The sequence below is a fragment of the Tetrao urogallus genome, assembly GCF_951394365.1.
Source record: "Tetrao urogallus genome assembly, chromosome: Z".
NCBI lineage: Eukaryota > Metazoa > Chordata > Aves > Galliformes > Phasianidae > Tetrao > Tetrao urogallus.
This window is the reverse complement of record NC_136816.1, coordinates 63,567,822-63,594,589: the sequence shown is the minus strand read 5'-3', so window position 1 is coordinate 63,594,589 and position 26,768 is coordinate 63,567,822. Positions and strand designations below refer to the sequence as shown.

At 34.8% G+C, this 26,768-nt stretch overlaps 1 protein-coding gene across 1 annotated transcript in view; it reads left to right on the top strand.

The window, feature by feature from the left end:
• Positions 1–26,768, top strand: part of WDR70 (WD repeat domain 70) — a gene marked incomplete at both ends in the record, with an annotated part of 144,152 nt that overhangs the window by 74,711 nt on the left and 42,673 nt on the right. The window contains one exon of the mRNA XM_079548964.1: positions 12,964–13,138. Within this exon, the coding sequence (XP_079405090.1) occupies positions 12,964–13,138 (175 nt within the window). The remainder of the gene's footprint in view (positions 1–12,963; positions 13,139–26,768) is intronic.

Sequence of the window (26,768 nt, the reverse complement as noted above, 5' to 3'; positions counted from 1 at the left end):
ATCAGAGGTGACATGAAAACACCTTCCCCACCTCCCATTTAGAAATAAAAGTGATCTTGTAAACTTTGTTTACAACTTATCAGCATTTCACCAAAACGCTGTTTAGAAGTGTCAGATAAAGTTACACTTCTGACTTGTCAGCAGCAACCATATTTAATTTCAAAGAAGACGGTCCATGTTTTTCAGTGTGGGATCTGAATAACATCTCAGGAACTTCTATCCTGAGTTGTGTGAAAACAACATTGGCTTGTGAGTCTAAGCTACTGCCCACAGAAAAAAGCAAGAGGAGATCTCAGTTAATTCTAAAAGATGTGTTACATTTCCGCAGAAGTGAGTGTGTTAGGACTGATGAAATTTTGGGAGGGACCAAATTCGGTCTTGAACTAGCAATTGGACCTGTTTGTATCCACTAGTGAGGGCTCTTCTGCTTCAAGAGAAAACATATTTGGATTTCAAACATAAAAATGTACAACAATTAGAGACCGAATTCCAGAAATTTTTGGAGAATTTTCATTGCTACATTTGTCATTGTAGGAAGGAACTAAACATAAAACATCCTGAAATTGTCTTTTGCTCATGGAATTAAAAAAGAAATACAAATTTATCTGCTTTCCTAGGTAAAATGCAGGTTTAGAGCTGGGCATTTACACTCATCGGAATAGCAGCAAAATTAATGAGTAGTGATCCATACCTAGCTGAAAATGGAGTTGAGAATTTTCTTCTTAGTTGATTGACTTCTGTAGGAGCACTTTCATACAGTTAAGTTCTTACTGCTATGCAATATCCAAATAGGTGTAAGAAATGCAAGAATATTCATATACATTTCTAGAAAACTATTTTTGAGTTGCTTGTAGTCTCAGAATAAGACTTTAGGCTGAAAAAGACATATGGATGTGATCAATTTCCTCCTTGCAGCAGGGCCAACTTAAAGCAAGATGCTCAGGCAGCACAGGGCTGTGTAGTAAATGAAAAGGTGAATTTCTAAACAGATGGAAATTTCAGGGCTTAAGGCAGAGAATTAGAGCACAACAAAGGAATCTGTTGAAAGTCTACAGATACCAATGTTTTACCTCCTTGGGCTCTGAAACAAGTCTCTTCTCTGGTCATCTCTGTTTAAGGAAAGAAAAGCTTGCTAGAAATGTTTTCCAAGTTGTTTATCTCTTGCCTTTAGTGTTTAAAAATTTACATGCTTCCAACTCCAGCAAAACAATAATAAACATTCCCCCCAGATGGAGAATGTTATTGATAAGAGAGAATAATTCCCTTGGTTTTCATTATCAGAAGTAATAAAATCTAATGATTTTTTGTCTGCTAACTTTCTGCTTTAGACTTTCAGCCTTATACAGCAGAAAAGAATGGATGGGTTTTTGCAGAGCAGCAATATTACGATGTGAACAGAGGGTGGTGATAACTATGAAAAAATGGCTGTGTGTATGGTTAACCAGTCTGACACAGGCCTGTATTGTTCAGATCTATGGTGAAGAACTGTTCATCTTCTCTACAAAATTTGCTCCCTTCCTTTGATTTTTTATGATGAGGATTTTTTGTGTATTTCAGGTAGTATGATAAATGCAGAGGTTTGTGTTTACTTCGAATTTTATATGCTGCACTTTGGCCTGATGTTTAGTAGCTTTTCATATTTCTTTTGTGGAAATTATGCTACAACATATAAATTCGCTTTTAATATTTTCATTTTCCCAAAGTACATAGTTAATCTGTGCGGCTGTGTTATACTCTGCATTGTTTAGAACAGATTATTTAACTTTAAAATCAGTGATAGACTCAAAAAATTACAATGAGCTATCTTTATTTTTTACCTCTGCTTGTTTGGTTTGTTGGCTGTTTGTTACTAGGGGGCCTATAGAAACTGGCTGTGAAAGAGATCTAAGGCAGCTGTAAAAGGTGTTTTGAAGACTGGTTGTAATGTCTGTATGATTAGCTGAGGTATCGCTTTTGAGAGATTAGAATTACTTAATTGCTTAAATTTAAATTTCAGTAGATTTTTCACTAGTTTAATTATGAGCACTGCTGAATGTTGGTATCAGTCAAAATTATTTATTGGGGTGGAGGAGAATTTGTGATCCAAATGATAACTATTTTATAGCCTTGACTAATCAGCTTTTCAGAGAGCATCCTGTTTTCTTAGTGATTTTCTCTTGCTGCTTTTTCTGTATCACGCAAGACTGCTCTTGAGTCATTTCAGTTTGTGCAGGTGACAGTAACTTGAACTGTGGAGATATTCTTTACCGAAAGTCTTTGATCTTAATCTGATGTACCCCCCAGGGAGATTGATTTACATCCCGTTCTTATCTTGACTAAATAGGAGATGAGATCTAAGTTCATACATTCTTGCCCCATTTGTAAAATAGCATAAAGTTGTAATTCCTTTTACTGTCACGGGTCTCAGACATCAACCATGTAGTATCTGTAATTTGTCTGATGTTCTGTGTAGAAATAATAATACTGAAGTTAGATGTTGCTGAGATTATAAATAAAGGACTTTGTGTTTGCAGAAATCTCAGGGGGATTGTCCTCTAATCCATCCCATAGGTGATTTTCTGAATACTTGCATAGGTGCTTTGCTGTTTTGAACTGAAGTAACATGCTTAGATGTAGATGTTACTGATCACCGGCTTAATGGCTAATGCGAAGGAAAATAATCTCTTTCATTTGTCAAATTTGTTTGTTTCAACAGGAAACAAAGCAAATGAGCTGTCCATATCAGCAGAAAGTCCTTAACAAGCTCTTTTTTTTTTTTTTTTTTTTTTTGTAAACCTTAATGCAGCCTAGTTGTCCGTATACTCATCATTAATATGATTAAATATATTTACTGAGAAGGAAAAAAGGTTTACATGGAATTCAGGCACAATGAGCGTGTTCAGTTTTTTCTGTATAACAGACTAGGGAAGGAGATTTGCCAAATAACTTAAATCCATTATATCAATTTTGAGAAAAATTACTCAAGGAGAAAAGCATCATACCCAGCAGAGTTTGGAACATCTGTATTAATTATTGTCAATTACTTAATGAGCTCTACAACCCATTTTCACTATATGCCTTTAATTTGATGTGCATTTTCTTTATATGAAGAGGCTTTTTTCCGTGTCACTCCTTTGAGAGTCTAGATAATGTTCTGGAAATTGCTGGGGTTTTTTTCAAATGCCTCAGTGATTTGCCTTCCAATCTGCTTTCAATGTAATTACTATCCTTGAAGACAGTACAGCATGTTAAAATTCAGATCATACACAGAATGACCGAAGTCCCAGAGGAAAGTAAATGAAAGATATAAAATTTTCTTTAAAAACAAACAAAATAATCCACCAATACTATGTGTCTTTTCCATTAAAAGTTATTGGCAAGGAAAAATATACTAGTTTCAACAAAGTTACTAATGCTTAGTAGGTTTTTCCTCATATAAAAACAAATAGTCTGAACCCAGATAAACTGAAAAGCTTAGTTAACTTCAGGAAAAACAAATACAATTTTTTAAATGAGAATATATAAACAGCAAAAAATTAAAAAACAAGGAAGAATAAAACAGTGAAGAAAACTACACTAGAATTACACTAAAGATGGAAAAATAACAAATGTTAAGTAAGTTAACTGCTGGATAGAAAGCAGGCAAGGAATAGCAGAGGGTGAACAGGTATGCAGTAATTATTCAAATAAGAGTGCATACATCTAATGAAGAAGGACTAGCATTCCATATATTCAGTGCTGCTTAGCATCAAAAGCCGTTGGAAAACTCAAAACGGTGATTACATTTAGAGTACAGGATCACTGCCCAAGGAAAAACAAAACAATACAGCTCTGAGAATCAGTGCACAAGAGTAAGTTACAATAAGAACAACAATGTTAAAAAAAGCTTTAGATATCACTGAATGGAGAATACACTCCACTGAGCACAATCTTAACTGTATTCAAATTCCAAAGGTGAAAAATTGTTGGTATCCTCATGACTTAGAAAAGATTGATTATGCACAAGGTATTTTTTATCTGCTTGCTACTACGTAAGAATGCTTTGATTACAAGTAACTATTTCGAGTTATCTATACATTTAGCAAGACAAATCTGATAAAAGAAAAAAATATAATTTTCAGTGTATTTTAAAGTTTTGGGACTGGAAAAAAATTTGTGAATACAGAATCTTTTCAGAAAATAAAATTGTTACTTAGGTATCATCTAAAACTGATGTCATTTCAAGCATTCAAAACTTCAATGTCTCCGAAGTTAAAGAATGGAATGAAGTATTTATTTGAATTTTGAATTGCATAATGTAATCCAATGGCAATTCACAAGAAAAAAGAAGTCTGGAGTAGAATCTTAGAATTTCTGTGATGATCCATTATGAAAACTTCCCATTTATGTGACAAGATTCTCTTTCTTGTGCTTTGATTTGATGACTGGTGGTGATAGTTGGTAAATGTAATCTGCCTAGTTATAATATAAATTATTTCTCATGTTGTATTTTGTTATTTCTTCTCTCTGCTAATGTGATTTATGCATCTAGCTTCTGTCATCCCTAACTATTGAAATTGATAGAATTTTGAATTGGTTGTTTGGATGCCCTGCAAATACAGGTTAAAGCTCTGGAATTTTCAGTTTTCAAAAGATAACAATCAACTTAATTGTGTGTGTGTGAAATTCCACAAGATAGTCTTCCCTTGTCTTGGACTGATCCTTAGAAAGCAATAGGTGAAGTAAATACATAATTCATGTGCATTTGCATTATAATGTACTTACTGGAACTGCTGTCCTGATTTTAAAATTTGGAGCATGTATTGTTTTTACACTTTACTTACATTCCTATGGGTACCTTTCAAATGTAATACAAGTTATGAAACAGTGGAAAGTTCTCCTTAAGCGAAGTATCCTTGTTTGTCAGTGCGTGGTCTAGGGCTTAATTAGCTGTTGATAACCTTTTGGATTATAGAGACTGAACAACTGAGTGAGAAAGGCAGTTTTTCAAATCTATGTTCTGCTTGGATGGTAAGTGTCGATACTAAATCAGTAGGGTTTGTGGTACCTTAATAGCTTATTTCTAGGAAATCTGTTTAGCATTTTGAAGAATGACTCGAGTTTTAGTTTGTTCTTTTGCCTGATATGGGAAAACAAAAAAAGACTCAATCTGGTAAGTTTGTGAGTTTGACTTTTAATGAAAACAGACTTATGCCAACATCCTATTATCAAATATTCTGCCTATTTCCTTACCCTGTGTACTCATTCTGCCCTCAAAAGGGTTGTGTGGGCACAGCGGTGGGTAACCTTTGTTTCTGAATGTTTCTGTTGGCCAGTTTCTTGTCCAGAAGTGATCATACACCGTAACTTGCTAGTGGTTGCTGCTATTGTTTTATTGTTTTGTATTGCTATTCTTCCTATTAACGTGCTACACAGCTGACTTGGAAGCAGTCGTGCAAAATTTGGAATGAGGTAGTTTTGCCTTTTATTTTGAATAATGCACCTTATCCTTTAATATGCATCTTGGGATTTCTGTCACTGGTCTCATGTTATGACTGATTCTGTGCATTTGAGAAGAATTCAAAATGTTTTAAAACAATATTATTATGTTCTCAAATTGAAAAAAACAGAAAGTTAGAAAAGCTTAAAGTATATATTCATGAGCAGGGAGGTTAAAATAAATCAATAGCTTTCTTGGTGAGAACTGTATCTTTCCTGTTGTGAATAAGGTCAGAATTCTGTGGCCTTACTTTCTATTTCTTTGATTCCATCTCTTCTCTGAAGACAGGGACATGGGCTTTCATGTGATATTCCTTGCTACAGTACAAGCAAATAAACAGTCCAGCTATACAACAGTGCAAACAGTTTAAGGATATTCAGCTTTACATAAAAAGAATTGGCAAGCACAAAATTAATAGCCAAAATCTCTACTGATCTTGTCTAATTTTAAACCCCTCAGAATCTTTAGAATACGTTATGATGCAGTAGCTTATCTACTTGAAGAACCACTTTTTTGCTGAAATTTGCAGTTGAAATTGCCCAATGCTTCTGAAATTATAGACTGAATATGGTAGGCCTGATTAATTGATGGCTTTTACAAAAATTTGATGTAATAACTTCAGTTCCTTTTAAAGAAACTTGACTTTTAAACCTTAGTTTTAAAATTATTCATATGGGAGATTTAGGGTATTATCAAAATTTGAGTATATATATTTCTAAGAATATAATAGTAGCATATTGGACATCAGACATCCAAGTAACTACATAAACTTGGGTCTTTTAGAGCTAAAGGAATAACATGAATACACTGTCATCACATACACATCATTCACAGGAGCAGCTGTAATTGGGAAATACTGTGACAGCAAAGATTGTTTTAGACTTGAATACACTAGACTCTGCTGCAGGTACTGGAGAGCAGTATTGTCTTCAGATTCTTATGGTTCTTGCTTCTTCTCCATAGTTGTCTCCACCATTCCTTTATACACAATATCCATGCTCTACCGAGACTGTCTGGTCTTTTGTAATGTACTCTCATCAAATATTTCATTTTACGTTGCTTTTGCATAAATTATGAAGTTGTGACTATTTTCTCGGCTGATTCTTTCATAGTTATGATTTTTCTTATGTTGTATATGGCTTTTCTAATACTCTGGTTTAAATTATTTTAACTGTGTCATCTGCTGGTAGCTTATGTAGAAGTTTTTCTGCCAGACAAGTTTGGAAAGTTTCTCAGTATTTCACCATCTGTTTGTGTATACATTTTATTCAGTGTCTGGCAAGTGGTTTAAACTTCATTGTGTTCCATGTGGTTAACAGAAGACTAACTTAGTTTCACTGAAAGAGGGCAAAGAGTATAATATTCAAAGTTTTCTTGCTCTCATGTTCTTGTAGTGACATATATACAAAGTGCATTGTAGCAGGACATTTCAGCTATTTCTTATTTTTCTGTTCTTTTTACATATTCTGCTTTGTTTTTCACCATGTTCTGTAAACACCTTTTTGCTGGAGGAATTCAGTAATTATTTTTGTGCTTCATTAAGAAAGATGACAAAAACCTTGCTTTAGGAACAGTGGCTTTCATTGTAAAGGAGCTTCCTTTAACACGCATTCTTGAATGTTATGGAGACATTCAAGATCAGGCTGGATGGGGCTCTGAGCAACCTGATGTAGCTGTAGGTATCCCTATTCATTGCAGGGGAGTTGGAACTCACTGACTTTTAAAGATTTCTTCCAACTCAAATGATTCAGTGATTCTGTGATTCTATGATTTTTTTAAAATATATTTTTGATCATTTTGATTGATAGTTGGACTTGGAAATCTGTGTTCTGCAAGTAAATTCCATTGCAGCAATATTTATATTATGATTTTAAAGTATCTAATAGCTTTCCAAGGTAGCCTTTTTAGACAAACTTTGTCACAAAGGTGGACATTTTATTTTATGACAAAGATAGGCATTAAAACATAGTTACTAGTTGTACAGTGTAAAGCCTTCCCTGTATTTGTAGAAGTAATGCTTTCTGTTGTGTCAAACTTTTGGTTAGATAAAAGATAAACTACATAAAATAGTATTAACATTAAATGATAATACTTAGGTTGCTCCAAAAGCAGTGCCTCTGATTTATTGTCACGGAAAATGAAACAGTGCTCACACCCACTGTTTGATCTCCATAAGCATTCAGCAAAACTTGATGACTATCAATGAGTGCCAGGTTTTTGGCATGGAGGAATTCAGTGATGCACCTTCACTTCATACGCACTTCCATGTCAGTGGCATTTTGTCAGACTGCCCGTCTGCTGCCATCTGTCACACAGCACCAACATGTAATGGAAGACTGGTGGGAAAGTTCAACCTCTAGTGCCAGACCACCAACATCCACCTCTGACATCCTGGACCAACCTAATAAAAGAGGAGGTGTTACTTTCTGAGCAGTCCTTGTAATATTCAGTATTGTACAAGTGAGACTTGCATTCTAGTAGAAGTATTGAGGATAGGATAGGTAGAGAAACTCACTGGAATTTGACAGATTTTTAGTGTTTAAGTTGGTTCATTCTATGAATTTCAGCAGACTGTTAACATAGTTTTAGAATCTGGAATGGCTTGATGAATCAGGACTTAGATAAATTTTTTATGGTTGCATGCTGGGTTATGAAGCTACATAAACACCTTTAATAGTCCGTGTAATACAGCAACATACTCAATAATTAATTATACTAGAAATTTTGACTAAATCAGAACATTAGAAAAATATTAGGGTAAAAAATAAAGAGAAAAAACACTCATGGGAAGAATAATATTTAAAAAAAAAAAAAAGAAAGAAAGAAAGAAAGAAAAGAAAAAAAGATCCCAGTAATTAAATTAGTTGTTTATTTAAGTATGGATCATTTAACTTCTCAGTGGTCAGGAGAATATCCACGTTACCTTTCCAAAAGAACATTCCCATCCTTTTCTAAGTTACTTTGAATTGCTCTTGGCAAATATAAAAACTTTTACAAAATCTGTTTTGCAGATGTGGAATACACCATTTAAAAAGTTAAGTTTAAACTCATGTATGTGGAGCCAATTTCACAGAAGTTTTCTTTGAAAAGAAATTTATGAATTGAAAAGATTTGTGACTGTGCATGTTATTCAGTATATAAAAATTGGCTGTGATAAAATAAGTGTTATCTGTTGGAGGAATGGTTTAAAAAAAATATTTCCACGTATGTTGCCTTCACTAAATGACAAACTTGTGTTGACCATTTTGAAGAAGGGAAATGGACAGGGGCTAAGAGACGCATTCAGGAAATGATCTCCTTTTGTTTTCAGTGGAATTCAAAAATAGCTTGGTTATAGCTATCAACAGATAAATATTATTGTTATACTTTCCTAACGCTGCAACATAGTGTACAACAGCACTACTATTTCAGCCTACTGTTATTTTAGGCTTAAGGAAATAATAAGTGGCTTTTTAGACCCTTTGGTGTCTCCTAGCATCAATCCGATTTAATCCAATGGTAATTTATTTTATTAGTATCAATATTAATATTGAATTGCACCTGAGATAGAGTAGGAAGTGAAAATAGGACTTAGATAATGCTATCTCAGTTATTATTTTGTGTCTGACAAGAAAAAAAAAGAAAAAAACACAGAAAAAAACCCCAAACAACTACAATAATAAAAAGCCACTAGCACAAAATCATTCCAAATCCTTGCTGTCTCTGAATTTGCTACGGTAGGGCATAGTGAACTGAGTGTCAAAAGCAGAAGGGTACAGAAAATACAGAAGCAGTGTTAGTTATCCTTTGTTTGCCATATTGCCACTTTAAAGACATGCTCCCCAAAGGTAAATTATTTGGATTTCTGAGCTTCATTTCTTGCATATGTCTTTTCTTCTAGCTAGAACTGGAGGAGTTAAATTCTGAGCAGGATTAGATGTCGTGAGGGAAAGGGACTGGAAAAAGACTGAAATAAGTTTCAAGAGTAAACAGTACAGAGGGGCAAAGCATCAAAGTGCCTGTTGAAAGACAGGATGCTGAGATCGTTATTGACAGAGCATGGAGAGTAAAAGAGGAATGTCAGAACTAATTAGTGTACGTCATACTCAGACTATGCAGTGCAGCAGTGAAAGTGTCTCTTTGGAGTCCCAGTCCATCACTAGTTTTAGAGAAAATATGAAACGTGTAGTGTAGACACTTGGTGTTGTAATTGGTCATGGTAAAGTCAGATACTAGGGGCAGATTGATTCATGTGGTAAGAAGAAATTTTGTTCATTGTATTCTGAGATATTTTTCAGTATGATGTTCAGTTTTTAAATAAAACTGAAATATTGGAATATTTGGAAATATTTCTGAAAAGAATAAAAACGCTTAAATGATCTGACTTGAAAGAAGATACAAGAGAGTCTTAGCTCAAAAGCTAAAGGCTCTTTCTGGAAGTTATTGATATGTTTATAAATAATATCTGGATTATTTCTTTAAAAAGATTTCTTTTAGTTTCGTAGTTAGATCCAGTAGCATCAAGGCAGCAATAAACACGTTCAGTGTGGGGACGTTAAACATATTATAGGCTGTGTGGGCATTTCTAACAGGGCATGTAATTCAGATGTGGAGGAGTGTGACCACCAGTCTGCAGTGGAAGCAGCAGTTCAAGAAGCTTATATTTTTCTTCTAACTTGCTGGTACTGCTTTTGATTTAGGGATCAATTTATTTATTTATTTATTTTTAATCTGTCATACATTATATATGGGAGAGAACTGTAGAAGTGTTACTTCATTTTTTCTTATCAGTTGAAAGATGAAATGAATAAAGTTTGAACATTCTTTATGGTTTTCTGTCAAAACCTCAGTAACTTTAGGTTATTGAGCCCTAAAAGATGGAGGACTGAAGAGTTTAAAGAAAAAAAAGTGTTTCAATAACAGGAGGAAAGAATTAGTATGGTGAGGGATTATCAGAGAATGGTTATGGAATTTAAACTAAGATGCTTGTGAGGCATATCAAAACAGCAAATAAGTAGACACAAGCATTAAACTTCTCAGTGTTGTAACCAGGTTATTTGGTAAAGCCATCTGAAAAGTGAGAATGCTAACTCAGGAAGTAGCTGAAAGTTGCGTTCCAGCAGGAGTTAGATAGAAGAGATGAGGAGCTGGAGATACAGTTGAGATTTTCAAAGGAATGAATGGAGAGAGGAGGGAGAGGAACTGGAAAAATAAACAGGTTTGGGGTAAATATGTCAGTGGGATAAAGAGCGTGGGTGCCTGTTGAAAGATGGAACACCAAGATAATTGTTGATAAAGCATGGAGAAGAAAAGAGAAATCTCGGGATCATGTAATGGTAAAGGATGGAAAGAACCTGAAGATCATCTAATCCTACCCTTCTGTTCAAAGCTAGTTCAACCATAATTCAAGGAAGGATCACCTAGCATGGCTATGCCAAGTCAGGCTTTTAATATTTCCAAGAATGGCAACTTGTTCCATACAGTAGTACAGATTTCTTTATGTGACCCTGCAAAATTTTAATGCAGTGTTCCCTTAAAGCAAAAAACAACAAAAATAAACAAAAAAAACCACAACCAACCTGCACAAAACAAACAAAAGCTTCAAACAAAACACAGCACACTTAAATATCTTAGGGTAAAGCCCCAGATAGAACAATAAAATGATGTTTTGCAGATATCAGATTTGGAAACTTTTTAAAATGAGAATGATCATGACTTTATTATGAACAACAGGAGATTCATTCTGTTTCGGGTTTTTGATGCCTGATTACTGTCAGTGAAAGTGCAATTATAAATAACTCCTTATTTCTGTCTGACTTTCTTGTCTGTTTTATCCTGGAATTACGGATGTCAGCTTTGTATCCTGTCTTGTCGCTCTAATGGAAGCCGCTAATATTGTGCCACATTGTCTTGTCTTGTTCTGGAAAAATGGCTGCCTTGTTAAAGTGGTATTTACTTTGCTAGAGACCAGTGTTGGATCACGGGCAATGTTTGTATAGTCTAAACAATGAGTTGTCCTGTGAACTTAGTGATTTCTTTCTTTCTAAATTAATGTTCTTACTTCCTTTGCCAAATGCTGAAACTCTTCACTGCATTAGATGCCAGAAGAGTTTTGAATTTTTTATCTGGAAAGAACTCTTTGTATTAAAAGGACAGAAAACATTTGTATCTAAGACAGTTTAAAGAGTCCACCTGTATCTCAGTGTTTCAGTTCTCTCTTATTTGGATGTTTTTATGTATCTAAGAAACACTGAGATCCAGGCAGATACTCTTTTTCCATTAAGAAGAAAAAGGATGTATTTTGTTAGTAATGTGAGAAAAGCTCAACTTAAAAAAAAACACAAACGTATCAAATAAATAAGTATTTGAAGAATAGTTTTACTTCGGAAATGGAGACATGAAGAGGATAAGTAGAACAGATCTACAATAATATTGCAGTTAATAATTAAATTGCCTTTTAAAAGTAAAGGAAAGCCTAAAGAATAACCACGCAGTCTGCAATACTGCAGGTTTAAAGAAGATTTGTCAGTTGTTGCTATGCCAAAGCAACTAAATCAGTCTATTAGTAAACAATTTCTATAAGCATGTATGCCTGATTCCTAAAGTCTTCATTCTTGTAAAGGATTTTGAATACTTTTTTCTTCCAATTTTGAAGTGATATTACAGATTATGTAATACTTTTGTTTTAGCCTTTGCTCATTTCTCCAGTAGGAAATGGTTTTATGTATTTATTGTTAGAATTGAATTGTTAGAATAGCATAATTCAGTTGGAAGGGACTTCAGAATCCAACTGCCTGGCTTAAGTTAGTTATTCACGGATAAAAGTAGTTGAAATATACGTTCCAACAAGAAGGGTGCATTTCAGTAAATTTCCTGTAGCGTACTTATGTCTTCACTATTATTTGATTTTTCCCATAAAAATACGCTACAACTCATTCTGCCATGTTTTCTCTGTTTATGAATTAGAAGAACTGACATTTAAAAGACATAGTTTAGTTCATTTGATGGAGAAAACATAGGAGGAGGAATGCCATAGTTAGAAGGGTAGGTGGTGTTTTGCCACATTAATTATTTCAGTGAGTGATAAAATGATAACTTGAATCTCAAAGCTTCAGCAGTTTACAAATGATCTTGCATAAGGTGGCTGAGACAAAGATTTTCAGGGCCATACATATTTGAACCAAAAAAAAAAAAAAAAAAAGAATCTTCTAGAAAACAAAAATTGGCATCATCATTCATCAAAGTATGCAGCTGAGAGTAGTAATTGATTTCAGAGCTTGGGAAAGATTTTTTTTTTTTGACCCTCATGCGTATCAGTGAATATGATGTATTTTATTTGGAAAGGTGTCTTATCTTGTATTTCATGACTGCCAAGCCATACTTTAAGTGCTACTTTGCCATTATGACTTTTATTTCAATAATATTATATGGTATTTACACTGAATAAAGAAGTTAAGTAATAAAAATTATTACTTCATATCCAGTTACTTCTTCTGAAACAACTTCTTATTTTAATTTCTTTGCAGAACTGTGAGAACATGGGATGTTAACAATGAGAAGAAGCACAAAAGTGTGTTTAAACCACGATCCGCTCAAGGCAAACGAGTCATTCCTACAACTTGCACATACAGCAGAGATGGTAAACTTATTGCAGCTGGCTGTCAAGATGGCTCCATCCAGATCTGGGATAGGAATATGAGTGTAAGTCATGTATACACAATAATTTTACTAAACTCTAATGTGTGTAGTACTGAATATTGCATCTGATGAATATAATTTTGGTATTTTGTATTTTTCTAAAACTAATTAACTCAATGGTAATATTCCCCAGCTCTTTACAACACACCTTTCAGTGTGCTGCTATTCATCACTGAGGAAACTCTTGGCTGTCTGTTTTAGAAAAATGGTAAACATTGATCACGCATTCCTGTGTGACCTGATCTAGGTATTCCTGCACTAGATGATCTTTCGAGGTCACTTCCAATCCCTGACATTCTGTGATTCTGCAATATGCATATTTAAAATATTATTCAATTAAGATACAGTGCCTTCAGAAAAAAGAAAAACTTTTATTTTTATGCAATTAATATATATATATGCTTCTATATTTTATGTGAGATGTTGGATCCATTAGGCAATAATTCATAAATCTTCATACTGAAATCAGTTATTCATTCAGATGATTGGCAGAGGAGACTATCATCCAAATGCATGAAGACAAGGAGAGCACTGTGTATTAAATACCCTATGTTATATGGTGTCCAAAGTGTGAATTCATTACAAAGGGAAATTTGAGCAATTTATGGAAGTGAAGAATGATCATAATGTGTCGAAATTGGAACTATTTCCAATTCTGTAGCTGTGAAAAATTATGAAATACACTCCATTCGTAATTTCTTCTTTTCATAAGTGTATGCATTCTTTGAATACATAACTCTTATTGCTGGTTTAGAACAATTTGGAACTTGAGAACAACCACTGCTCTTTGTTGCTTTGTGCAATTACAAACCAGTCTACTCCCAAGGGTTTTATTTTAGAGTGTGGAGCACAAATTCACCAATCTGAACTTTATTACTTTTTAAATTATTCAGTAAATACCTCCTGCATGTCCATCTTACCTAAGGAACTCATGTCCACTCCCTTTGATTTCAGTGGGAAAATGCAGACACAGCATGCATAGGAGGAGAAAATGAAATTATAGTAAAGTTATTTGGAAGGCAAAGTAAAAACATGGAGGAAATCTGGGACAGGAATAAGAGAAGGAAAAAAACCCTTAAAATCAAACTGGCATCATAAATCTTTGAAAATTTTACAGTTGCAAAAGAATGGTTTTAGGGAAATAATACTGGAATAATACAAGTTACATTAATCTGTTCAAATTCACCTTTCAAAACATTTAATTTTAAAAAACCAACCAGACAATTTCGGAAAGCTTTCCAAAAAGGTTGAATGAAATTTGATTGTTGGTGGTGAAGGGAAATGTATAGATGTAAGGAAGGAAAAGAAAGTCTGTTGATCATATTCAAAGTACAGTCTGTATTTTTGGATTGTCATCTATTTTTATTTCTGTTTTTATTTCCACTATAAACCCAGTAAATCTTCCTAATGGCATGAAGCTTGAGAATTCATCCTAAGTGTAAACTTGTTCTAGCAGAATAATAAATTTTTCAGAGACTGGCTTTCATCACCTGTGTATGTTGTTTATTTTAACATATACAGTATTGAAATATTAAGCTTTCTGGTGTAGTTTTAACAATAGTGGTCTTGGTAGTCTGCTTTTTCATGTGCTTTTCCTTTTGAACTTTAGTGAGTCTATAATGTGACATATTGCAATGCTGATTGAGTGCAGTTTAAGGTGATTATGAATAATTTAAAGACATATCCTGTGCATCTTGTGCAATTTCCAACGGGTGACCTCTCTGTGCCAGTGCAAGACTAAGGCGATTTCCTAGTGGAAACGAAGTTGATAGGGTTCTTGAATTTGTGTTTTTAAAGCTTAAAATATTTTTTGCCTTCACTTTTCTTGTTGTCACTAAGAAATGTGCTACACTTTCATGCAAAGGAACTGTGTAAACCGTTCTTTTTTTAAGTGGAATTCTTATCTAAAGCGGTTGATACCCACTGGGAATCTCTGTGTATAGTTAATATTGGACATTTTTGGAACATACCTTATTGAAAAAATGATTTAAATAGACAAGTCTACATTTTACATTACTTGTTGGGAGAGAGAGAGGAGATAAGAGCTGAAAAGAAAGGAAGAGGAATACGTTTTCAAACTGGGATTTACAAAGAACCCCTGCAGAGGAATAATGAGAGCACTTAGCCTGATAGGATGCTGAGATGCTCACAAAGACACGCATGAAAATGTTCACTTATGAAAAAGTGGGGCAGATATCAGGGGCATGTTTCAAATTTTAGCTTTGTTCTGTGACTGTACTGTCATACCATAGAGATACAATAAAGACCTGTTTTGACTCTGAGTTTGTTTTCACCTTTAAGCACAAATGCAAAGAACATTTCAGTACTGCTATTGAAAACCCATACCGCTGTTCCTTCATGGTGTTCTTACTAGATGTTGTAACACACCATAACTACAATACGTACTGTCTGTTATGTTGGTGTCTGTGGAGGTTTCTAGACTGACTTAATTCTCTTCTGTTAGTTGACTACTCCAACTATATTCCTTAAAATGTTGAAAAGGGTAAGAACTACAGCACAGAGGCAAATTCACATAGAAGGAAGTTCCTTTTTGCCACAGTGAAAACATGAAGCATATGCTTTCCCATGGGAGAAGGATGATGAAAACAACAGTACTGAGAGCAAAAATGGCTCTCTCTGCTGGTAGCAAGCCACTCTAGTGGCTAACAAAGCCCATGCATGCAGACAAGCTCACAGAAGCTACATGCCAAAACTCCCAGAAAAAATTTTTTTGCCACTTTACCCATAGTTTCTGGCTTCTGATTGTAGGTTTATTATCTCCTCCAGACCTGGCTTGATAACTTTACAGGAATCCTGCTGATATGTGGTAGCATCTTGGGAATACTTAGCTGAAACATTGGCAGTATAAGTGTTTGTATGATGCAAACTGATGCAGAGTATTGAGCTGGATTTGGATTGTAGTTACTGTTCATAAACGCTGGAGCACTGCAATTAAAATAAATTTTATAAGTGTCTTTCCCATCACCAGTGTGACATCATTTATATTTACTTCTCAGTGTAGAATTCAATCTGGAATAATGTGGTCAAATAATCATTTCAATTTTTTTTTTAGTTAATTTCAACAAGGACAAGAGAATTTACGGTTGTTTTCAGTCATGACTTTGTTTTCTTTTTCTCTGAGGCAGCTAGAACCCTATAGATATTTGTCAATTGTTAAATTTAGTTGCAGTGTTCGGAGCAGGACTTCAGTGTGGGATCAGTTTTATTTCATAGTTCTGACTAATGGCACACACTGTGAACATTTCATTCAGTTTTCCGCTTCCACCATTTTCCTGGTGCAATTCCAAATCTCCCAGCTGTATGTAGTGAGAGTAAAAATGATTCTTGAGGAACAGTATTTTTTTAGTGTGTGTGTCTTCATTGCACTGGTATTGGTAACATGCTAATGCTGAATTTAGCCAAATGTATTCCAGCTCTGCCTTGCTTTTCTCCAAACTTCCTCAGCATGATCATGATCCATTATAATCACCTGCCTCTGAGAGTTTTTTCATTTTATCATAAATCTGTATTATTTTCTCATGATGTTATTTAGCCAGTGCATGGTTTTTCTTTAAGGTTCACGTACATGTGCGTTTACAGTGCACATTAGCAGAACTATCTGTCAGCTTGTTTGAAATATTATGAACACTGTCAGCTTGGCTTAAAATAACAGCTTCAAAGGACATAAAAAATAACTTCCTCCAAACTTCCAATGAGTAGTGGAAACAATAGTGTGAAATAGTCAATCATATCATAACATATTAGAACACTCTTAATTTAAATGTTCTGAGACATTGAGAAGTGTCTGGCAAACAGGGAGGACTGGAGAACATTAGTGGTAAAAATAAGATACAACCTGAAAATAGTTGATTTACAGGGCAGTGCAGTAAAATCACTTGATTTACCTGCAGTTCAGATAGGTTCAGATTCATCTTGCCTATACTTTCCTATTCAGAGCTTTCTGCAAGACCAGTAGAAATACATATTGCTGAAAAAACAGATCCATGGAGTGAGACTGTGAGTCTTTGGTATCAAGTACAAAGAGTGTCTTGCAATCAAGAAACTTCAGTGTGCCATTCTTCCTATGTAGAAATACGTAATGCCTCATTCATATGGGCATTTAAAAACTGAAATCGTTTTTTAAAGACTGTTAGTATATCTGATGGATAGGTTAAAAATGTATTGTGATTTAAAATGAATTGAAATTTCATTAAAGTCATCAATTAGAAAGTTGTCCTCATTTTCTTTGCTGAATGTGAAAGTTTTGAGATGCTTTCCACTGACCCAAATAAGATTTACTGGGTAGTGAAAGTTTTTTTTCAGTCCTAGCCTTTCAAATCACCTAATGAAACTACCTATAATGTAATTTTTCCCTCCCGCTTATCCTGGTTTCATTCTGCTCTGGATTGCATGAATATCATCTCAGAACTTGAAAGCTTGAATTCTGTTTTTTAGTTTCACGCTTTGTGTATTTTATGGCAATATTGTTGTAGCCATGATACAAAAATACTGGTAAGGATATCAGGGCAGCAAAGTCTATCAGGAATGGTGAAGTCTTCAGTAACATAACGTACAACTTGTACACACAAAATCTTCTCTGTTTTTGTTGTTCTTGCTTTTTTTAGCCATATGATCTTTTTAGAAACACTGAGGAATTTCCATTAGCTCTGAGGCATTTAGTGGCTGCACTCTTTAAGGATTCAGAAGACAACTCTGAGAAATCAGATTTGTCCTTTTAAAGACAAGTCTGAACGGGAAGGTTACAGTGCTTATAATTTTCAACATAATACATATTATAAATTGTTTCAGAGCTCAGGTACTGCAGCTAGTGTTTAATTTCTTCCTTTTTGTCTTTCAATTTTGTAACTTTCTTGTTTCGTAAAAGCCTTAGCACTGTGTTTTTCTCCATTCTACTTAGGCTATTTCCTGCTTCAAGCAAGGATATGCAACTACTGATCTATTCCTTTGCCACTGTTTTCTTTTTCTGCTTTTAAAACCTTAGTTTGATTTGGAATTTCTAAAATAATTTATTTATTTTTGTTCACTTTTAAGCTAGTTACCTAATGCTCCAAGTGATTTTATAGAACTTAAAATGCACAGTAATAAATGAAATTCAACGCTGTACTAGTGGGCTGCCCAAATAATTATCCCCAAAAGTAGTGTGACCAAGTGCTATTCTTAATAACCAGCTTTCCACACACATTAGAACCACCTGATCAACAAAAAATAAAGGGAGGAAAAGTGGAGTGTTGCAGTGTGTTCTGAAGTTAAGCAGATGTAAGCTCTGCACCTTTTTTAATTACCAATAGTCATGTTAAAAGCATTTTCGAAATAATTGCATGATTTATAAATGGAAGATAAATACATTTCTATATTTAGCAATTGCTTGCTTTGAAATGGTTTTAGTAAGGCTTAATTTTGTAGCGGGCAGAATAAATGCAGAGAACTTTTAAGTCAGGGTTTTTAAAATAATGGAGACATTTTGAAGAAATGCTGTACAACTGAAAATGCAGATGTAGGTAACAGATCATGTGAGATACTTTTTTGGGTACTTATGGCGACCCCTTTGTTTTGGATTGAGAATCCAAGCCCAGATGTTATTTGGATATTTTTTTTTCTAAGTTTTATTTTGCTTTTCTTGATGAATTTTACAGCTAATGTTTCCAGACAGACTAATGAAAGCTAGTAGTAAGGTCTGAAACTTGCTGTAAATATTTTGTCCGTTAATTGGAAAATCCTTTGAGGGGATTTATGCTCTTGCTTTGCATCTTTGCACAGTTGCCGAATGCTTTTCTCTTACGGTGACGGAGGCATAGCTCTCAGTACTAAACTCTTGAAATGCATGTCTGGTATACATCTACTAAAAGCTTTATTACTGTGCTTATACTTATTCAGTTACAGTTTCTCTTAGCCAGAGGTTGTAATGCGTCTTTGGCATCTGATGGTTTACATCATTCCAGGATTATGCTCTTTTCACACCGGCTAGAATTTATTCACCACAGACTATTCACTTTTCCATTTGGATGTTTTGTTTTGGTTTTGCTGACCTATAATTTTTACGTTTATAGCAGGACTTCCACAACATTAGAAATACCTCGGTGAAATGGAATATTTAGTAAAAACAACTTAAAGAGATAATTCTCAGATTAGTAAAAATTAGTATTGCAGCAAAACATCAGGCAAACCTTCCAGTTTCCCTCAGCTGTGTAACGGGTTTCATGCTTTGAAGAGGGTAGTCTGGCTACATCTGGAAATTTCTTGTGTAAATATGAGATGAAAGATATCCAAATATACTATATTTCCCTTTCAAACTTACCTTAAGTTTTCCATATCCATAATATCCCACCCTTTCATTCCATACGTATATGTGCCAGATCTCTGCTCCAGAAACTGGAAATCACGCACAAGCTTGCCAGCAGCAAATATTAACAGATTCATATATTATTCCTTTTTGTATATACCTGGTTTAGTCAGTACATTGCTATCTGCACCCTGAAACTAGTTGCAGTAAAGAATCTGACAGTCATATGCTAAGATAAAATGTGTCCTGTTGTATTTCTAAGTGCATTTCTTTCCTATGCAGTAAACATTTATAGTTAAGAACTATCTAAATGTTTGCTCAATTGATGAAAGACAATTCTAAATCATAAAGTCTGACACATCCTAATGAAAATAACATGAAGGATTTTACTTCAGATTCAGAGTCGTTAGAGAAGAAAAGGATTATGTCGATCTTATATATACCTATAGGGACAACATAGCCATGTCACTGAAGCATAGGTGGTCCAGACAAGATGCTATGGAAGTATCTTCTTTCTTGATAATTTCAACCTTAGTAAGGTTGTCATTAAGCTACCTATTAGCCTTCCTGAAAAACAAATGAGGGAGCCTATGAACAGGAAGGGAATCAACTCTTTGAAAGGGTTGATAACAGCAGGACAAGGGGAAATGGTTTTAAGTTGAGGGAGGGAAATAAGTCCAGTCTGCAAATGCAGGCAACTAGATCATTTAGAAGATCTATTTTCTTTAATCTTGTTTAAAAGAGTTACAAATTCCTGATGAAGAACTTCTTGTGCAGTGCAACATCTTTTAAACATCTTTTAAGGAGTTTAAGACGTTCATAATATTATGTAGTAAGCCTTACTGGCTTCTTAGTATAGCTTTTTTTTCTTAAGAAACAATAATGATTACATTTCAAATTACTTCAAATATTTCAATGTTTGGATGCTAACAGCTAAAGACAGCTTTCCACTAGCAAAGAATCCTTTAACCCCCATTTCTCTGACCATCTACCAACTACGAACTGCTTCTGCATTTAGGAAAGACATTAATGCAGTGACTTTCAAGTTCTTCCATTTTATAATGAAGGTATGAATCCATCCTAGTGTACTCACACAAATCTTCACAGACATGTCTGAAGTCGCCTACTATTTTCATGCACTGAAAATCTCTGTTTGCATGCTTATAAAATATATTTTTGAAAGAACATGTAAGGTAATGAAGAGAGAGAGATAAAGGTCTCAGAATATAATAAATAAAAAAATGCTGGGCTGCAGGACAGGCCCATTGGCATTGTAAATTAGAAGCAGCAGAGTAATTCCTGCCTGTCTTCAAGATCTGGGGTGACCTCAATGCAGCCTTTCAATACTTAAATTAGGGAGCCTACAAATAGGAGTGGAATCAACTCTTTGAAAGGGTAGATAACTGCAGGACAAGAGGAAATGGTTTTAAGTTGAGGGAGGGAAGATTTAGGTTGGATGTCAGGGGAAGTTCTTTACAGAGAGAGTGTGAGGTGCTGCCTCAGCAGGCTGCCTGGAGAGCATGTGGATGCCCCATCCCTGGAGGTGTTCAAGGCCAGGTTGGATGCGGCGCTGGGCAGCCTGGTCTAGTATTAAACGTGGAGGTTGGTGGCCTTGCCTGTGGCAGGGGGGTTGGGGATTCATGATCCTTGAGGTCCCTTCCAATTCTGGCCATTCTGTGATTCTGTGATATCTTTCTTTGGTTTACTGTTTAGAGGAATTGCTGTATGGATTACATTAATTAAAAAAAAAAAAAAAAAAAAAAAAAAAGTGAATTTAGGACAAGAGTAGGCATTATGGCTGCATGATTTGGTTTATTAATATTGTAGTGTTATTAATATTAACAAAAAACTAATAATATCCAAACACAAACAGAAGAGCCTGCATCAACTAGTTTCTGTTATTTTATAGAATACTGTCCTATCTGCATTTTTTTTCTGAAACTTTCTGATAAAAGGATGCTTCATACATGCAAAGGCAAAAAACTGAAAGTGCAGAATGCTGTGTGTTATTCTGATGAGAAGTGAGCTCTGGAGTTCTCAGGCTTACTAGAGAAGTGTCTTAGGTGCTGTAGGACGTGCACTTCTCAAGCAAGCTGAACGTGTAATTGATCTAGAACCTGGTAGGGTTAGTAAATTAAGGACATTCTTTTGTGTGTGGTGTGTTTAATAGGAAGCTAGTTTAGTGTCCAAATGTTTCTCATTGTGGTTTATATATAGTATGTCGCTATTTCTTGAGGGTAGCGAGAAGCAGGTTTATAATACAAATTTCACAAAAGCAATAAAAAGTACATTTCTGTGCAACTCATGGTCATTAAGTTTGTTTTATTAGAGCTTAAAATTCCCATTCTTTAGAATACTTATGAAAGTAAAACTATTACAACTTGACGGAATTGATTTACTGAAGAACAAAAAAGTAGGAAACATCTCCTAATCTGTGGAACAGATCAGAATCTGTGGTGTGAAGATTACATGCTCTCTGTCTGCATGTGCTTACTTTATCTCTTGGAATAATTTACAAGCTCTTCACTTTCTTCCAATTTCATACTTGAATGTATTTCTTACAGACTTCATCTCATCAATTTAGAACTTCTACAAAGTTTTTTTTCTCTGCTGCATTAAAAACAAATATATTAAACAGTTGTGGAATTGCAATGTATGTCTGTGTAGCTTATCACTAACAAACATTGAATTCTGGCATAAGAAATTCATAGTTTAATGTTGTCTGGTGTTTGTGTGTAACATTTTCATAACTTCAATTAAGAAAAACTTAATTTATCCAAAAGAACAGATAGAAGTAGTTTGTTTTTTTTCCTTGCGTTACCCAGAACATGGACATGAATTATTTTGGAATATGCTCAGGTACATATCATTAAGAAGTTATAGCTTCAATACCAAATATTCTCCACTAATATGTTAGGAACTGAGAAATTTGAAAAGATAAATTGTAATGAAATAGCTTTTGTCTGTTTGAAAACAGTTAATTTCCTTCCTACTTGCTGGTATAATGCATTTATGTTGATCACACACCAATGTTTTAGTAGTGGCTGAGCAATGATAGCATTAATTGCCAAGGTTGCTTCAGCTTCTCACACTGCCAGAGAGAAGCCTAGAGTCCCTAAGAAGCTTGGAGTGGACAGGATCAGGACAGCTGACCCAAAATGACAGATGGACATCTCATACTACATGACATCATGCTCAGCAGTAAAGCTGAGTGAGTTGGACAAGGGTGCTGCTGCTGCTTAGGCACTGGCTGGGTGTCAGTCAGCTGGTGATAAGCATCACTTTTTCATTTTTCTTCTTCTTGTTAAACTGCCATTATCTCAATCAACACATTCTCACGCTTAACAGTCCACTGTCAAGGAACTAGCAAATGGCTGTGTGATGCTGAGCTGCCTACTCCATTAAACCATAACAGTGTATATCAGTAATGCCAGTGTTATACCAGTTATGACTTGAACTTGACAAACTCTGAATAAGAACAAATTATTTCCACATGAGGATTGTCTTAAAAGGTGCACTGTTGCGAGGTTACACTTTTAAACACACTTAAAGAACTGTCCATAATAAATTACAGCCCACCCTCAGTTCATTAGCACTTATTGTAAGTCTAGTTAACTGTAACTAAAGATTTTACGTAGCATTTGTAGAAAATCCATGTATTGTGTTCACATAAATTACAGATGAGAAGATGTGGGAGATCCCTATATCATCTCTTAGCAACAGTTACAAAATTATACAGAATTATACCAGTGATACAAAAGGAGAAGTATTTTAATATACTTTTTACAAGACAGCCTTAAGCGTACAAGTTATTTTGAACTGTAGGAATAAATCTCACAACTAACATCTTAAAGCTTTCTTTGTAAATATGTAAAATATCTTACAAGGAAAAAAAAAAGATTTTTGTCACAATCTTCCTAATTCATAAAGCTTGTTTTCAACAGATGTTAATGTTAAACAGTTAGTAGAGAGGGTGGTGAAATAGGTAGAGTGTTATCCAGCTGTGTTTTCATATATGGCCATAGTGATACTACACAGACTGAAATCAGATACATCCATGGAACAGCTGTCTTCCTTGTGTAAATTCTAAATTTCTCATGAGATAGAGAACTAGATTTGGAGTTGGATATGGCTACCTATATATATATAGGTATCACACCACATGTGTACATGTGTACCCGCCATGTCTTTATGTGTCTAGCTGTGCATGCAAGTTTGTAATGAAGACCCAACTTAATAAATTTTATGAATTTGTATAATCATTCTGATCTCTAATAACTTGAAGAGAGTATTCAAAAAATTATTCAATGTATGTAATTTTAATTGGGGTTCAGCAGTACGTAAGATTTTGAAAAAATGTCTTTTTATTTAACTTTTTTCTGTGCATCTGCAAGATTTGGCTTTATGCTCAAAGCTGTTACCTGTATTAAGTGCTAAAACTTAATTTATACTTCTTTTTTGTTGTAATATGTTGAATTAAGTTGGGATAGCATGGCGGAACTACAAAGTACTGTGCTAATTTAAAGATAAAATCAAAATATTCTGAAAAAAATCCAGTTCAATGAGTAATCGTGGTCAACATTTTGTATGGACACCAGGAGATCCAGGCATGCCAGCCAAAAGTCTAATCAGCAGATACCCTAGTAAAAGCCTAGAAATAGCAACATATCCTTGTTTCGCTCTCTGCCCCTGTAGTCCTCCTCAGGTCTGTGATCTATTCTGGAGAACATTTTGTGGCCAAGAGGTCACTAGAATACACTGCTGAGATCTTTAGAGTGGCTCAGCTTCAGCAGGGCTTGGAAAATCACACTTACTGCACGTGCCTTCCTGCCCTCATACTGGGGGAACTGGTTTATACTCAAAACCACCTTCAAAAGCCTGAGTGATTTTTCAGAAACTCCGAGTAAGTAGGGACACCTTTTTTAGTCAGCAGAAAGCATCTCATTGCCATGCATTGCCTTTTCAATTGGCAAAATGTGCATATGCCCTGTTGATTTCATATTCTGTATGTGGAAGCAGGGTGCTAAATCAGATAGGAGTTGAGAGGGATATATGATATATGTTTTCTGTACTTAAACAGTCCACTGTTGTTCCTTGGCTGTTCCATCAAGATCAGGAATGTGAAGCAGGGCTCTGTGTGTGCTGCTGTCTGTTTGTACATATAAAACAAGTTTTCCTAAACAAATAAAGATGAGTTAGAAAACAAACCCTTTGTTGTCAAGTTCATATGAGGCTTACTCCAAGAAGCAAAATAAAGGCAATATGCAAGCTCAGTTGCCACTTGCATCCCTTATGTTTATACATAATAGTTTCATGTATATTATGGAAAGCAGAGAAGTGGTGATTTTGTTGGTATTAACTTTATGTGAGAAAAACACAGATGAGATGTTCTTGAGGATTAAGATATGTAATTATTTTTGTAGGCAAAATATAGATTTAAGTCACTGGAAGAACACAGTTGTTAAATAAGACAAAAGGAACTGACAGTACACCTAAAGTAAAGAAATCCATCAAGGAAATGGATTCAAAAATAGCAAAGAGGGCAAAGAAGTCCAAGTAATAGTACTGGCAGCAAGTTATTGATTGGATTCATTATAGCATGCTTTCCAATATGTGACAGAAAGAAGCTGACACATTGTGGTGCGTGTAACAACATTTTTCATATGATGATTTACAAAAATAGGTTAGATCTTCCAGAGGAATGTGGAAAGATGTGGTAGCCACAAGCGTATGGTAGCTGGGAGATATGGTAGTCAGGAACAGCCTTTCTTTCAACATACTGAATTTGATTAGCCAGTTAAACATTCATAGGGTGATACCAAGATGAACTAAAATGTTCAGCAGATACAGAATAAAGACCTTTTGCTAGAAGGTGGTTTAATAACAGGAAAGTATTCATAACCGTGGTTTTAAATAGTGTTTCTCAAAATACACTGTATAGAGATAGAAGTTCAGAGACCAAAGGAGTGAAATGATGGCAAATAGCCAGCAAAAGTGGAAGAAAGAGAATTAAACACCAGAGGATATAGTGAAGAATGGAGTGAACATGTTGATGATGTACAGGAGATTTAAAAAAAAAATCCATGAATAAGAGAAATATAGAATAGATACTTCTTCAAAGGCTGATGAAAATGATGATGGGATAGCTTTGTTGGCTTTGTCAACATAAATCTGTTTAGAGTCAGGAAGGAATTTGGATAGGATTGACGAGAAATGACGATGAAGGAGAAAGTGATGTTGGATGAAAAGTTTAAAGTTTGTAAATGATCAGTGGAGAAAAAAAAACACTCAAAGCTATTTGATGAGAAGTGGATTGTACAAATAAGATTTTTAAGGTATGATTTTCACAAACAGCAGTTGACATACCTCGCTATGCTCTGAAGATGCCACTGCTAATTGAGAAGCTGTTAAACACAAGTGTGAAGTACTGTGCTTGAAATGAAACGGGGAGGCTAGGATGAAAAACCCAAAAGGATTCATTCTTTGTGATAAATTTTAAGGATGCTAATGGTGATAGAGTGATGATGTACGTTTTTCCTCCTAGTGCATGAAGAACTACATAATATTAAAGAAAGAAAGGAAAGCCAATTCTCTCTCCTGTTTTTACTAATTGCGACTCTGATGACAAATCTCCTATATGGAATAGATGTTAAAGATGTTAAAATATGAAATTGAACCTTAACTAAGCAAGTGAGAAAAAACAAAGACATTCCCAAAACTTGCATCCCCCTTCAAATATCAGCCCTCCTCTTGTTGCAACAGATGAGAGTGTAATTGATGCAGGACAGCTAAATGCAATTGCCAGTTAGATGTTCTGCTTATTGCAAATGAAGTTAGGTTACCATATTCATAATTGGTTAATTAGGATCAAGAGAAGGGAAGGAGTGTTTCAGATTTTCTAGTGATACATGAAAATGTCACTGAGTTCAAAGATCACAGAGAAGATCAAATCATATAAGAGTATAATTGCATAAATGCTAAAACCTCAGATTTCACCAGATTTCACAAGTTAATCTTGTTTTGCATCAACACGGTCATTACTGAAACAGCATCCATTTCTACACCATAGAAAGTGGTATTGAAGAGCTGTCAAACAAATTGAAAGCCCTAGGATCATGTTTACAAAGTCTTAAGAAAAAGATCTGATTATAGCCTGTAACTACCTACTCAGGGATAAAAAGAGTGAATTCCTGAATTTAGCTGACATATGAATATCTGATAATTTGTAAGTGATACAGTAAATCTGGAGGGTACGGTGAAATTTCTTTTCTGAGTAGTAATTGAGAGCAAAGTGGGTAAGCGTTGGTGCATTGATCAGTAGAAATGGACAAA